The sequence below is a fragment of the Mobula birostris genome, chromosome 6 (assembly GCF_030028105.1).
Source record: "Mobula birostris isolate sMobBir1 chromosome 6, sMobBir1.hap1, whole genome shotgun sequence".
In the NCBI taxonomy this organism is placed as follows: Eukaryota; Metazoa; Chordata; class Chondrichthyes; order Myliobatiformes; family Myliobatidae; genus Mobula; species Mobula birostris.
The window spans coordinates 83,101,192-83,117,942 of record NC_092375.1 but is presented as its reverse complement, the minus strand read 5'-3'; the positions used below and the strand labels follow the sequence as shown (position 1 = coordinate 83,117,942).

The following is a 16,751-nucleotide window of genomic DNA, read 5'->3' as shown; positions in this document are numbered from 1 at the left end:
CTGGGACCTGCCCAGAGTCCAGAGAGTTTTGGTAAATGATTACCAACACGTCTACTATAACCTCCGCCAATTCCCTCAGCACCCTGGGATGCATCCCATCAGGACCAGGGGACTTATCTACCTTCAGGCCCTCTAGTTTGCTCATGACTATCTCTTTAGTGACAGTGATTTTATTGAGGTCCTCACCTCCCATTTTGTCCATAACATCATTCTTTGGCATATTTGACTTGTCCTGTTCCATGAAGACCGACGCAAAGTAGTTGTTCAATGCCTCAGTCATTTCCTTATCACCCAATAACAATTTCCCCTTCTCGTCTTCCAAGGAACCTACCTTGACTTTAGCCACCCTCTTCCACTTTATATATTTATAAAAACTTTTACTATCTGTTTTTATATTTTGTGCTAATTTACTTCCATACTCTATCTTCCCTTTCCTTATTTCTTGTTTAGTTGTTCTTTGTTGCTCTTTAAAGTTTTCCCAAACCTCCAGTCTCCCACTACTCTTCGCGACTTTGTACACCTGAGCTTTTAATTTGATACTATCTTTTATTTCCTTAGTTATCCAAGGCTGGCTCTCCCCACATTTACTGTCCTTACTTTTGACTAGAATATACTTTTGTTGAGCACTGTGAAAAATCTCTTTGATAGTATTTCACTGTTCCTCAACTGTCCTACCAAATAGCCTGTGCTCCCAATCCACATTAGCCAACTCCTCCCTCATCCCATTGTAGTCTCAGGGATGTGTGCTTAGCCCTCTACTCTATTTTGTCTACACCCATGACTGTGTTCTAGGCACAACTCAAATGGCATTTATAGATTTGGTGATGATACAACCATTGTTGGCAGAACCCCTGATAGTGATGAGAGCGCATACAGGAGCCAGATATACCAGCTTGTTGAGTGGTGTTGTACAACAACTTTGTGTTCAACATTAGTAAGACCAAAGAGCCGATTGTGGAAAGGGTAGAATGAGGGAACACAAACCAATCCTTGTAGAAGTGGAGAGAGTGAGCAATTTCAAGTTCGTGGTTGTCAATATCTCTGAGTACCTAACCTGTTTGCAACATACCGATGTAGCTATAAAGAAGAGAAAACCGCAGCTATATTTCATTAGGATTTTGAGGAGATTTGGTTTGTGTCCTAAGCACTCAAACTTCTACAGATGTAGTGAAGAGAACATTCTGACAGGCTGCATTACTGTCTGGTATGGAGGGGCTACTGCACAGGATCGAAGTAAGAAGCAGAAAGTTCTAAAGTTAGTTGGCTCCATCATGGGTACTAGCAACACTCACAACACGCTGGAGGAACTCAGCAGGTCGGGCAGCATCCGTGGAAAAGACCAGTCAACGTTTCGGGCCGGAATCCTTCATCAGGACTGTAGAGGGACGGGGCAGAGGCCCTATAAAGAAGGTGGGGGGAGGGTGGGAAGGAGAAGGCTGATAGGTTCCAGGTGAAAAACCAGTAAGGGGAAAGATAAAGGGGTGGGGGAGTGGAGGCAGGGAGGTGATAGGCAGGAAAGGTGAAGAAGGAATAGGAGAAAGCACAATGGGTAGTAGAAGGAGGCGGAACCATGAGGAAGGTGATAGGCAGTTGGGGGAGGGGTCAGAGTGACATAGGGATAGGGGAAGATAGGGGGAGGGAATTACTGGAAGTTGGAGAATTCTATGTTCATACCAAGGGGCTGGAGGAGCAACACCTCATATACCGTCTAGGTAGTCTCCAGCCCCTTGGTATGAACATAGAATTCTCCAACTTCCGGTAATTCCCTCCCTTCCCCTATCCCTATGTCACTCTGCCCCCTCCCCCAGCTGCCTACCACCTCCTTCATGTTTCCGTCTCCTTCTACTACCCATTGTGTTTTCCCCTATTCCTTCTTCACCTTTCCTGCCTATCACCTCCCTGCCTCCACTCCCCCACCCCTTTATCTTTCCCCTTACTGGCTTTTCACCTGGAACCTATCAGCCTTCTCCTTCCCACCCTCCCCCCACCTTCTTTATAGGGCCTCTGCCCCGTCCCTCTACAGTCCTGAGGAAGGGTTCCGGCCCGAAACGTCGACCGATCTTTTCCACGGATGCTGCCTGACCTGCTGAGTTCCTCCAGCGTGTTGTGAGTGTTGCTTTGACCCCAGCATCTGCAGATTATTTTGTGCTTATCATGAGTACTAGCCTCTGTAGTATCCAAGACATCTTTAAGGAGTGATGCCTCAGGAAGGCAGCGTGCATCATTAAAGAACCCCAGTACTTAGGACATGCCCTCTTCTCCTTGTTGCCATCAGGAATGAGGCACACACTCAGTGACTCAGGAACAGCTTCTTTCCCTCTGCCATCCAATTTCTACATGGACATTGAACCCATGAATGCCACCTCACTACTTGTTTAAATTTATTTCTATTTTTTGCATTACTTATTTTAACTTAGTATAATTCAGTTTTTTTCTATATTTATCATGCATTGCCATGTACTGCTGCTGCAAAGTTGACAAATTTCATAATATATACTGGTGCTATTAGACCTGATTCTGATTTTGATGTATGGGCCACTGTAGCCTTTTTGGGTGGAGAATTCCAAAAATTCAACATCTGTGGAAGAAATTTCTTCCCATCTCTATCCTGAATGATCACTTCCTTAATATGAGATTGCAATCCCTGGCTCTGGGCACCCAATAGCAATTTCTCCCTCTCAAGTCCATTAAGAGTTGAGATCAGTAAGATCACTTCTTATTCTTCTAATCATGAGAGAATAGGCCTAGCGTTGGCACGTGGCCAAGTGGTTAAGGCGTCGGTCTAGTGATCTGAAGGTTGCTAGTTCGAGTCTCAGCTGAGGCAGTGTGTTGTGTCCTTGAGCAAGGCACTTGACCACACGTTGCTCTGCGACGACACTGGTGCCAAGCTGTATCAGCCCTAGTGCCCTTCCCTTGGACGACATCGATGGCTTGGAGAGGGGAGACTTGCAGCATAGGCAACTGCCGATCTTCCATACAACCTTGCCTAGGCCTGCGCCCTGGAAACATTCCAAGGCGCAAATCCATGGTCTCACGAAGACTAACAGATGCCTATAGGCCTAGTCTACTTAATCTCTCATATGACAAACTATTATTATTTTAAAAAACTAACTTGCATATGTGTAATTCCTTTTGTAATAAATTCAGGATGTCACTCACCAAGCATTGAAACACAGGGCAGGAAAGGGCATACAGCAGATTCCCACAAATGGTAATGAGGAAAATAGACAGATTATCTGTCTTTAGCAAGAACTCCAGGGAAAATTTCCCTCTATTCTTCATTGTAATAGTGAAGTGACAGTTAGTGTTTCACCTCATTGCCTTCTCTGCCACCTTTTGTTAAAGTAGAAATTATTCAGTACAAAATGTAATTTCTGTGTGTTAATCTCCTGATCTGCTGCTTGAGATGAGCTGTTGTGCTGTCAGTAAAAGCCAAATTCCAGAGCTGCAGGAGCTTTGAGTTTTCATAGCCGAGGTGAAGGAAGTAATATTATTGCTCCTTGAGGGATGGAATGCGCTTGACATTTTCTTGTAAACAGTCTTCTTGCTGCCTGTGCGTTTTGAACTTTTCCAATCGAGAGCAGAAATGGTTTGCTTTAAGAAAAAGGGATGGATTGAAATGCTTGGATGATGACGGAGCGGGAAAATCCATGTGGTGTGCATTGGATGACTTAAAGTGGCATTGCAGTGACGTGGAAGGACCCCCTCTCTTCCTCTACCTCCACCACCTGCATACTTTGGAGCAGATGAGGTTGAACAATATCTCAATGCCTAGCTGGTGTTTTGCCTGGCCAGTGCTGTAACTTCTTTGCAATGCAACCGTTCCTGGCAGCTTGAAATTGGATGCCTTACCTTCCCTCAGTTTCTGTCTCTTTTCCCCCCCCCCCCTTCCCCCAATGTCAGGGCAGCTGAAGAGTTCTGCTTGGTTTAATCTAAACATGACTGCTTGGTGTAACTTGTGCGCCTTCACACTAAGAACACATTTACCAATTTTAAAATGACCAGGCTCAGAACGGAACGACCAGAGCAGCATAAGTCAGCGTTGTGTCCATCTGGACTAAGTCTCACTGACAGTGGCAGGTTCCCACCACCTTCAGCAGGAGTACCTGTCTCAAAGGGAAGATGTTAGGTGAGACAGCACGATAGTGCAGCAGGTAGTGTTGCTATCTCACAGCTCCAGGGCTCTGGGTTCAATCCTAACCTCTGGCACTGCCTTTGTCGAGTTAGAGACTGCACGGGTGGGTGTTCCTCTGGTGCTGCAGTTTCCTTCCACAATTCAAAGACACGTGGACTAGCAGGCCGCTGTAAATTGCCCCTGGTGTACATAAACCTGACAAGAAAGATGGGTTGGTGAGCATGTGAGAGAGAATGGGCTGAATATCCTTCACTTGTGTCATAATAAGTTTGTAGGTTGGTAGTCCGTGAAGTGTAGGATAAAAATAGACATTGCATAGTATTGTGGATATGAGAGTTTTCCTGGTTCATTTTGCTAGCACTATCTCTTTATACAAAGGCTGCTGAATGGTACTTGCATGGCAGCAAGTATGGACATTGTTGTGTATATGATATTTCAGTAATCTTGCAAATCTGTTGTTGATTAAGCATACTTCTTCGTTTAAAATAATTTGTTACAGGTTATGTAACGTATCTTAATTGCATACATCATTACGCTACCACATAAAACAGGTGTGCCACCCTTAAAGTAAACTACAAGTTACAACCATATTATTCGGACTCCCGTGTTCTCTTTGAATTAGTTTCATATTTTGAAGTTACAAAACATAACATTTGAACCTGAGATGGCAACCGACCTGTGAAAGCGGAGTGAGACATTCAAACTAAAAGTAATGGTTCAAGGGATGGCGAAACAGAGCAACACGTCTTCAGAAGGGAAGACGCGGTCGAGTTAAAAAGTAAAGGCTGTAAATGGAAGAATTCAGGGTTCATAAAGAGCGTGTACTGGGTGATAATCAAAAAAGTCAGATGTGGCTGGTTACATTGGAAAAGTTGATTAGTTTGATTATACAATTGGTTCATGTATACTGAGCTATTGGAACAGTATTTTGAAGCAAATGAAATAGCCAATTAGAAGCGAGTACCAGTCTTGCTGAGTGCACTGGGTTTAAAGGTATACAGTTTGCTTCGAATTTTGAGTGCTGTAACCAAGCCTGCAGATGTGAGCTTTCCTGATATTGTGAAAGTAATGCAGGAACATTTTGAACCAATGCCATTGTTAATTGCAGAATGCTTTATGTTTCATAAGTGGAATCAAAAAGAAGGGGAGTCCTTTTCAGCGTACATGGCTGAATTGAAGAGATTGTCAGTTTGGTGATGGCCTTAGTGATACACTAAGCGATCACTTAGTTTGTGAATTCTTAAAAGAAATCATTCAAAAATGGGTCCTAACTGAATCATAACTTACATTTAAATGAGCAGTGGAAATTGCTGTCTCTATGGAAACTGCAGACAGAGAATCAATTGAGTTGAAGTCGGGAATGAAAATGAGTGTGAACAGAATTGCAGCATCTAAACAATAAGTGGCTTGGCTGAACAAATTGTGTTACCTCTGTGGCAAGGGCTCACATTTACCAAACAAATCAGATTTATTGAATCGATGAATTGAATGAATTGACTTTATTTCTTACATCCTTCAGGTACATGAAGAGTAAAAATCTTTGTGTTACATCTCCGTCTAAATGTGCAATCTTAATAATTTATAATAAATAAAACAGTCAATGTAATAATACAGAGTACACTCAAATCAGCATGAATTAATCAGTCAGATGGCCTAGTGGAAGAAGCTGTCCCTGAGCCTGTTAGTCCTGGCTTTCATGCTGTGGTACCGTTTCCTAGATGGTAGCAGCTGGTTGGGATGACTCGGGTCCCCAATAATCCTTCGGGCCCTTTTTGCACACCTGTGTTTGTAAATGTCCTGACTCATGGGAAGTTCACAACTACAGATGTACTGGGATGTCCACACCACTCTCTGCAGTCCTGCGATTAAGGGAAGTACAGTTCCCATACCAGGCAGTGATGCAGCCAGTCAGGATGCTCTCAATTGTGCCCCTGTAGAAAGTTCTTGGGATTTGGGGGCCCATAGCAAACTTCCTCAACCGTCTGAGGTGAAAGAGGCACTGTTGTGCCTTTTTCACCAAACAGCTGGTGTGTACAGAACACATAAGATCCTCAGTGATGTTTATGCTGAGGAATTTAAAGCTGTTTACCCTCTCAGCCCCAGATCCATTGATGTCAATAGGGGTTAGCCCATCTCCATTCCTCCTGTAATCCACAATCAGCTCCTTTGTTTTTACAACCTTGAGGGAGAGGTTGTTTTCTTGACACCACTGTGTCAGGGTGATGACTTCTTCCCTGTAGGCTACCTCATTATAGTTTGAGATTAGGCCAAACAATGTAGTGTCGTCGGCAAATTTAATTAACAGATTAGAGCTGTGGGTGGTGACACAGTCATGGGTATACAGGGAGTAGGAAAATGCAACAAAGTAGGACATGTACAAAGAGCATGTAGGACAGACAAAAATCAATGGATTGCTCAGCGAAGAGAAAAAGCTGTTAAGTCAAGTTACAGTTTCAAAGGAGCCCTAATCTGCATGCTGTTGATGAAAATCTGATACTGATGAGAGTGACACAGGATTGGATAGCCTTGAGATTTACAATGTGAAAACTAACAATAGACAAGCAATATGGCTTGCACCAGAAGTGACTGGCAAATTAATTAAAATAGAATTAGATACTGGTTTAGCTGTTTCAGTGATTCCATGAAATGAGCTTGTACAGCATTTCAGAGATACCAAACTGAAGCTTGCATATATTTATCTAAGAACATGTACTAGAGAAAAGTTGACTCTGTGGGAATGACAATCATAATTGTGAAATACAGCAACCAACAAGCCACATTGAGCTTGTATGTGGTTAAAAACAGAAGGACCAGCATTGTGGGGCTGTGATTGGCTGAGACAACTGCAGCTCGATTGGAGATCCATCCTCAATTTGCATGTCACATCCCCTGCAATAAAAAAAAAACTCAGTGAATTAAGAAAGGTACTGGATGATGCCACACCTATCTCCATGTTGAACACCATGAACTGTTGCCCAACAGTGGGCAAACAGGTGTTGGTGCCAACCTCTGTGCCTCGGATTGGAAAGCATATTGGACCAGGGAAGGACCATGCTGCTCAGAGGAAGCGTGAAAGTGACGAAAGTAGTGGTCCGACTACAGCAGGTTTTGTAGACAACATATCTGAGAAAACTTCTGATCTGTTAATCTAACTGTAACTTGTGAAATGTGGTTTTGTTTTAAGCTGGAAGGGAGTTCAAGAATGTTCAGGAAAGTTACAAGCATTTGGCTTTTGTGACTATGAAGAACCAGAATCTGCTCTGCGTGCATTACGGATATTGCAAGAACTTCAAGTGGGAGACAAAAAGCTGCTTGTAAAAGCCCAGGTGGATGAATGGAAGGCCAAAAAGAAAGGCGTCAATGGAGATATGGAAACAGGATCCATTGGATGACGCTTTCGATGAGGAAACCAAGGGGAGAGATGAGATCGTAAAGGGAGCATCAGAAGGTTTAGTGAGAGAATACTCCAGTGAACTAAATGTATCTTCCCAAGATCAAGATGCACAAACTGGAAGAAGAGAAAGGAGGGAAAAGATGGAGAGAAAGAATGTGAAAGAGAGAAGGAGATTGAGAAAGAAGAAAGTGGTTGAAGTAGATCCAAAGAGAAAAAGAGAAGAAAGATGTCCAGAGCTGTCAGAACCACTTCCTGCAGTCTCAGAATCAATTCCTCCAACCTCCATGGAGGAGGTCCCAGAACTTTAGATTGTTTCACAGCCATAAGTCTCGCCTGCCAAGAAGAGTGACCTCCCTTGTCAGGAAAGATGTTCTCCCACAAGAGTAAGGAATCCTCCACAGTGATTAAATCCTTAAACCTGAATGGGGCAATTTAAAATTTTCTGTGCTGTGGATATTAATATAGTAGTTGTATTATATAGTATACTGTGTATACAAGTTGAGATACATTCTATATTGAGTTGGAGTTTATAGCTAAGCAGGGAGGGGTGATGTGTATTTAATATTTCAGTAATATTTGAGTAATCTTGTAAATAGGTTGTTGATTAAGCATTCTTTAAAATAATTTTTTACTGTTTTATATACAATACATTAATTGCATGTCATCACACTACCATGTGATACAAGCTTGCCTTGCTTAAAGTAAACTAGAAACTACACCCGTATTCTTCAGACTCCTGTGTTTTCTTTGAATTAGTTTCATATTTTGAAGTTACAAAACATAACAGACATAGCAAAAGAATATAATGTACAGTAGAGTATTTGTTTTAGAAAGCTAACACTGCCATGATGAGGCAGATATACTGCTCAAGGATAGTGCAACTCTGATCTACTCCTTGAGAGCTGATTTGGCAAGAGATCATAGTGAGAAGCACAATCATTCATGAGAGTAGATGATGAGGATATCTACTCCATGGAACTAATGTTTATGGTTGTGGGCAGTTATATGAAGATGTCTCACCAGTCCTGGAATGATTTATCTGCAGTTTTGCCTCATAGCGTTAACTGTGACAAAACCTTACAATTACAGGGCCAAATAGCTGCTGTCTTTGGGGAGGAGGGGGCTTAATTAAAAGAAAGGGTCAAGATTTGTTGCATTCCTGAGATGATGCAAAAGTATGTTGGGTGCTGACGTCTTCTGTATAGTAGAGCAAGGAAATGATTACGCACTGTCCATTCAATGGGCTTATGGACTTGGTTTGGATGGTTACTTAGTATTGCAGAAGAGGAGCAGATTCTGTGGATCTGCAGAATGTCACAGCGTAGAGCTTGGGTAGTTCTTAATATTGACCTTTGTTTTGTCAAGTCTCACAACCGTCTGCACATTAATCTTTGCAAAGGGAAACTAGGGCCTCTACTAGGTCAGGCCCTGATGTTATATTTAGAATGAGCACCATTTTGGCAGGCTAGCTCTCATATAAAGAATGCTGAAAATCTGAACCTTAACCTAAAATAGGTTCAGGAGTTTGAGGAGAAATTGCCTAAGATAGAAACTATCTTACCTTTGATCAATAGTTATTAAAGGTTGGTTGAATTAAAGTATGGATCAGAAATGATCTATCTGAATGCAGACAACCCTTGGTGGGGGTGGAATGGTTATTTCTGCTCCTGTAAGGCAAAGTTATATTTTTAATCAGTTGCTTCTGTTGTATTTATTTGGAAGCTGGGTTGACAAGACTGCAGATGTTTACTGTGCACTCCTTTCTTGCTTTTTTTTAGACTGACCAAGCCATTGACGTTTGCTGACTGTGTTGGTGACGAACTGCCACTGGGCTGGGAAGTGGTTTACGATCCACAGGCTGGTATCTACTATATCGACCACATCAACCGTGAGTATAAGTGTGCATTCTACAAGTGGAGCACGGTGTTTCTGCACTGCATTATAACGGCAATGTGAGGGCCATAATGTTCAGTCAGTATCCCCTCAGCTTTACTCCTCCTAAAGTGTTTACCCTCTAGCTGTGAATGCTTGTCTCTTGTATCTTAGGATTGTCATTGACTTTGGATATATAATCCCATCACACACATACAAACTGATGGACAGTGTCCATTTACAGGTTGAGGATGGTGACAGACCTCTGTCAAAATTAAAGGAATTCAGTAGGCTGGAAGCGGAGAAACCTTTTCCTCTGTTAGTTACATCCAGAGCTTTCAGGATGGGGGTCTTAATCCAGAGCTAGATCATAGTCAAATCAGGATACACAGTTCCACATACAGGCTGGCGCAGGCTATAATTCTATGTAAAACAGTATTAGAATCAATATCTTGTTTAATATCACCGCCATATGAGGGGTGATTGATAAGTTCGTGGCCTAAAGTAGAAAGAGTCAATTTTAGAAAACCTAGCTCACTTATTTTTCAACATAGTCCCCTCCTTCATTTACACACTTAGTCCAGCGTCGTGGAGCATACAGATTCTGGACCTCCAGAAAGTGTCCACAGCATGTATGATTGATAAGTTGGTGGCCTAGGGTAGAAAGAGATGAGTTATATAGCTCTTGTTACATGCTCATGCAGTTCAACTCTTTGAGTGATTCTGCAGAAAGTTTGAAGTTAATAACTCATCTCCTTTACCTTAGGCCACAAATTTATCAATCACCCCTGATGCATTATTAAGTGATGAGTTATTAACTTCAAATTTTCTGCATAATCACTCAAAGAGTTGAACTGCATGTGCATGTAATGAGAGCTGTATAACTCATCTCCTTCTACCTTAGGCCACAAAGTTATCAAACATCCCTGCTGTGGACACCTTCTGGAGGTCCAAGATCTGTATGCTCCACGACTGCTGGACTAAGTGTGTAAATGTGGGAGGAGACTATGTTGAAAAATAAATGTGCTGGGCTTTCTAAAATTGACCCCTTCCACGTTAGGCCACAAACTTATCAATCACCCCTCGTATGTCTTGCTTTGTGGCAGCAATACAATACCTAATAAAAATACTGTAAATTACGATAAGAAATGTATATTCTGTGTGCCTGTATGTGTATATCTGTGTCTGTGTATATATATGTGTGTGTGTGTGTGTGTATATATACAGTGGCATGCAAAAGTTTGGGCACCCCTGGTCAAAATTTCTGTTACTATGAATAGTTAAGTGAGTAGAAGATGAACTGATCTCCAGAAGTCATAAAATTAAAGATGAAACATTCTTTTCAACACTTCAAGCAAGATTAGTGTTTATTTTTGTTTTGTACAATTTTAGAGTGGGGGGGAAAAAAAGGAAAGGAGCACCATGCAAAGATTTGGGCACCCCAAGAGATTTGAGCTCTGAGATAACTTTTACCAAGGTCTCAGACCTTAATTAGCTTGTTAGGGCTTTGGCTTGTTCACAGTCATCGTTAGGAAAGGCCAGGTGATGCAAATTTCAAAGCTTTATAAATACCCTGACTCCTCATACCTTGTCCCAACAATCAGCAGCCATGGGCTCCTCTAAGCAGCTGTCTAGCACTCTGAAAATTAAAATAAATGATGCCCACAAAGCAGCAGAAGGCTATGAGAAGATAGCAAAGCGTTTTCAGGTAGCCGTTTCCTCAGTTCGTAATGTCATTAAGAAATGGCAGTTAACAGGAACGGTGGAGGTCAAGTTGAGGTCTGGAAGACCAAGAAAACTTTCCGAGGGAACTGTTCGTAGGATTGCTAGAAAGGCAAATCAAAACCCCCGTTTGACTGCAAAAGAGCTTCAGGGAGATTTAGCAGACTCTGGAGTGGTGGTGCTCTGTTCTACTGTGCAGCGACACCTGCACAAATATGACCTTCATGGAAGAGTCATCAGAAGAAAACCTTTCCTGCGTCCTCACCACAAAATTCAGCATCAGATATTTGCAAAGGAACATCTAAACAAGCTTGATGCGTTTTGGAAACAAGTCCTGTGGACTGATGAAGTTAAAATAGAACTTTTTGGCTGCAATGAGCAAAAGTATGTTTGGAGAAAAAAGGGGTGACAATTTCATGAAAAGAACCCCTCTCTAACTGTTAAGCGCGGAGGTGGATCGATCACACTTTGGGCTTGTGTTGCAGCCAGTGGCACGGGGAACATTTCACTGGTAGAGGGAAGAATGAATTCAATTAAATACCAGCAAATTCAGGAAGCAAGCATCACGCCGTCTGTAAAAAAGCTAAAGATGAAAAGAAGATGGCTTCTACAACAGGATAATGATCCTAAACACACCTCAAAATCCACAATGCACTACCTCAAGAGGCACAAGCTGAAGGTTTTGCCATGGCCCTCACAGTCCCCCGACCTAAACATCATGGGAAATCTATGGATAGACCTCAAAAGAGCAGTGCATGCAAGACGGCCCAAGAATCTCACAGAACTAGAAGCCTTTTGCAAGGAAGAATAGGCGAAAATCCCCCAAACAGGAATTGAAAGACCCTTAGCTGGCTACAGAAAGCGTTTACAAACTGTGATATTTGCCAAAGGGGGTGTTACTAAGTACTGACCATGCAGGGTGTCTAAACTTTTGCTTCAGGCCCTTTTCCTTTTTTGTTATTTTGAAACTGTAAAAGATGGAAATAAAAAATGTGTGTATACGTATGTGTCTATATATATATATATATATATATATATATGTGTGTGTGTGTGTCCAACCTCCCATAACATGTTCAACAAACTATAAAGCATCCTGGTAAACCTCCTCTATGCCTTTTCCAGAACTTCCATATCCTCTTTGTCCCCATAAATATTTCAAAATTAAGATAGATTTTTTGTTGGGAATTGTGGATATGAAGTGGGTAAGTAGAGTTAGGTGCAGATCAACAATGATTTAATGGTCATGACTGCAATATGCCCACTGAGTGCTCATGTTTTATTTTCCTCCTTGTATTGAGCCAAGAAGGATGGTGAGTTGCATGAGTTTCCAGCAAAGCAGGATCTAAGGGCTGAATGGCCTACTGCTGTTCCTACTGTTAATGGTTTTATGATCAGCTTCCTTATTAGTCAGCTGCATGTGGGTTGAATCGTTTACTCAAATCTAACCCCCGCCCACCAGAGCTGTGTTAGAACATCAGTGGATGTATTTTTTTTTGAAAAAAAAAATCAGGTTTTTGCTCTGTTCAGTTTTGACTCTCTGAATATATTGCTCCTTTTTAAGTGGTTTAAGCAGGCTGCAATTAAAGAGGCTCCTTTGTTTATCCTTTTTGTAAATTGTCACTTGAATTATTTTTGCCTAGTGTTGTAACATCTCCAAAAATTTGTTTTAGTATAGCTAAAATGATTTATTTACTTGGTACATTTTTTAAATAATATGATGAATTTAATGTTTATGTTAATTTATTTCTCTTTCAAATTCAGAAGATTTTACTGTGAAATATTTCCTCCACAAAGTAAACCGAGCTTAAAATGTCAACCAACTGTTCAATTTTTTTACACCTCAACATTGTGCCTGTATGATGCCTAGACCAGTGCATCAAGTCTGTTTTGTCTATCAGGACAAGATCCAAAATCAACTGAATGACTTGGAATCAAGTTATTAAGTAATGGCAGGCTGTGCAAATGGGATTAGAAAAGGTTTCCTGCAAGCCACTGACTGGCTTTCTTTTGTGTTGCGCTGTTGGGCTTGACTCCAGGGTGTTGTGCATCAGATGAGGTCATTGTCATCTTGAGGATAACAGAAGGATCTTTAATAAAAGCATTTTTTTAAGCACCTGCCCTCCTAGTCCATGTTCAATTACAAAGGGGTTCTCAAGTGGAGGAGGAGTGACAGTATCAGGGTATCCTGTCTATGTGGTTGAGTGTATTTGCAATAATTGTACATCTACCTGTGAGTTAACAATTCAGTGAACCTGTCCCTTCCTCAGCCCATAGAGATCCTGGGGTTTATTGGTCATAGTTGTATGTCATGGAAGTGCGATTTGGCTCACTGACCTAATTGTGCTCCTATATCTTCTGATCTCATGGAAGCAGGCCCTTCACCCAACTTGGCCCAAGATGCCCATCCAAGCTAATCCCATTTGTCAGTATTTGGCCCATAACCTTCTAAACCTTTCCTATCCATGTACCTGTCCAACTGAATTTTAAAAGTTGTCAATGTACCTGTCTCAACCACTTCCTCTGGAGGCTCCTTCCATGTATGTACCACCATTCGTGCATAAAGGAGAGTTATCCTCAAGTTCCTATTAAATCTTTCTGCTTACACTTCAAACTTGTGCTCTCCAAGGGTTGGAAAATCATTCGAAAGAGACTGTGTGCATTTACCCTATCTATGCCCCTCATGATTTTACACAACTCTATAAGATCATCTCTTATGTCTCCTAGACTCCAGGAGGGAAAAGAAAAGTCTTAACCTGTCCAAGTTCTTCCAAGAATTCTATCCCCTTGGACTTGGCAACAACCTTGTAAATCTTTTCTGCACCCGTTCCAGTTGAATGACACCTTTCCTATAGCAGGCACAATACAAAAAGTGCCACCCCACCAGCTTTTGGGGTGGGCTAATGACACTCTGCCACCCTTTCTCCACCAACAGTTTTCAGCTGATCCCATACATGAAGGTGGTCACCACCTTTGGAGAACAACCTTCACTTAACCAGGTGGCTTAAAATGTGGAAACTATTTTATCTGACAGCTGCCCACATGATTTCAGGGCAGGGGCCAAACATCAAGGTTATAAATAACCAAATACCCACAAAAAACATTTGTATCCTTACACACGAGAAGGAACAAGGTTGCATTGTGGTTGTGACTGTATTCACCTCTGTGTCAAAATGATGCGAGGGCATTGCTTACTTGGTAGCAGCTTCTGGGCAAATGAATGCTTTAAGTTGGACCTGAGAGAGTGCATCAAATAGATCCCTTTATAGCTTTCTCTGATGATCTTGCTCAGGTCTGTAGGCTTCTTAGCATTAGAATTACTCTTACTTAGCCTTGTACAATCACCCTTGCCGTGTAGATAATGTGATAAGATGTGATTGAAAACATATTTCCTGATCTTGCTGAAACCAAACCTTATTTATCCTGCAACTGATTACAGCTGGATGTTTTTCCAGCCCTTGCTGGGTCTCATTGTTTAGTAGGATTTTTAAATCCACCTTTTGAAAATATGCCTTTATTTTGCAAACAGCTGTATTATTGGGCCAATCAGCCTGCATTTGTAAAAAAACATCACTGTAAAAGGCATGTTGAATGCCATCATAAACATCATTGCCTAGGGGTAAGGGTGGATGGGGAAGAGGATGAGCAGTTCAGGTAATCAAGAATGTGATAACATCCTGAACTGGTGTTCATATAAAAGTCACAGCACTAATGCTATCGGTGAACAGCTGGGTACACAATTTGGCACTGGATTCCAGAACTGATTTGCAATGGCAGGTCCAGAAAGCAGGAAGCTGCTGGAAGCCACAGTCTTGTACCTTGCTGCTTCATGACCTCGTGAGCCCACACATAGTTTTCAGAGGAAGTCAATGTGCCCTTACATGAAAGTTTTGTTTTTGAAAGTTTGCACGTACATCAGATAGATGTTACAACTTTGTTTTGCTGCATATTTACGTAATCACCCATTCAATATTTCCTCCTTCACTTCATTTGTACATTCCCAGTCATCCGGCTCGATATCTTGTCATGCAAACATTTGCTAAAGATATTCAGCAGTTGATAAGTTCCGCTGCCTCATCAGTAATAAATTGTTGTTTTTCCTTTTCTGCGCCTTGTGGTGCATCAGGCGGTAACCTTGTCGTTTCTTTAGCATTTTTGTCTTTCTTTATGAGGCCGAGTTGCTAGCTCGATGTTCAACTCAACACGGATGGAAAGTGAGCAAGGAGGCGGCCGGATTTAAACCCAGAGCCACCCGTCTCAAAGTCCAGTGTGGATGCCACCACACCATTGGTCGGCTGTCATAAGTAATATAGACAGTTTCATTTCTTGTCAGAGCATGAACACAACTTCATTTACTATGCATGTAATCTACATTCCTTTTGTTTTTAACTTTATGCATTCATTAAAGATCCAAAAATATTTATAAGGCTTCAATATCATAGTCATACAGCAAAGAAACAGGCTTTTCAGGGTCCACTGAGTCCTGCCAGCCATCAAGTACTGATTACACTAACCCTACAAAAATCTCACTTTTATTCTCCACATTCATGTAAAGTACTCGATGGTAAATTCAGAAAAGAAGCTGAAGGGTAAAACCAGACCAAAAGCAACAGTCTGGTGTTAAAGGAGACAGGAATAGGACTCAAGACTCAGCGTACTAAAGCTTGTTCCTCTGTTAGGTTAGAGCTAATTTATATTCAACTCAAAATACAAGCCTTGCTATCCATTGCAACAAAAATCAGTTGATCTCTGCTTCAAAAACTTCAGTTGATGCCTTAGTCTCTGTAGCTTTTTGGGGAGCAAGTCCAGGTTTCCACTAAGACTAAGATTACTTCCTCCCTTTTCTTTTGTTACAACTGTGAGCTGAAAGCCTCCAAGTCCTGATGGACTTCACCCAAGGATCCTTACAGAACTGGCTGGTGAAACGAGGCATTCATTTTAATTTTCCTAAATTCCTTAGATTTAGGGAAGATTCCCTTAGATTAAAAACTAAAATTTGAATTTCTGCAGTTTCTTAATTTAAGAAGTGAGGAAGGCAGAAAGGAGGAAACTATAGTGCAGCCGGTTTGACATCTATAAAGGGGAAAGTATTAGAAGCAGTTTTTAAAGATTCTATTTTAGGTCACTAGGAGAGATTCAAGGTGTTTGTGCCAAGTACCATGGATTATGAAAGAGAAGTCGCATTTAACCATCTTATTGGAGTTCTTTTGGAGAAAGTGGAACCAGTGGTTAGATATCAAGAAGATATTTCAGGAGTTGCCAGATCAAAACTTACTGTAGAAACTTGTTACAGAAAAATAAGGTGTTGCCTAGTTGACACAAAGATGAGACAAAACCTCTCTCAGAATATCTTTGGAACTGTCTTCCATTTTGATGTCAGTCACTAATGGATACTAATAATGCACGGAATTGATAGGTTACAGTGAGTGAACAGGAACAGGAGGCTGACGTTAGATCAGTTGTGGTCACATTGAATGACCAAGGACCCAAATGCTTTTTCTAGGTGAAACAGCGGTTTATTCATACTAATCCTATTGTACTGTGTGTGCAGCTCACAACATCCTTCCCTCTACACTGCTGCTTGCATTGCACCTCCTTTCACCCACATGGGTGACCCCGAAATTGCAGTTG

General features: G+C 41.6%; 1 protein-coding gene across 1 annotated transcript in view; it reads left to right on the top strand.

Moving 5' to 3' along the window:
- The window catches only part of wwc3 (WWC family member 3), a 247,807-nt gene that overhangs the window by 97,282 nt on the left and 133,774 nt on the right, over positions 1-16,751 (top strand). The window contains exon 2 of the mRNA XM_072260748.1: positions 9,308-9,417. Within this exon, the coding sequence (XP_072116849.1) occupies positions 9,308-9,417 (110 nt within the window). The remainder of the gene's footprint in view (positions 1-9,307; positions 9,418-16,751) is intronic.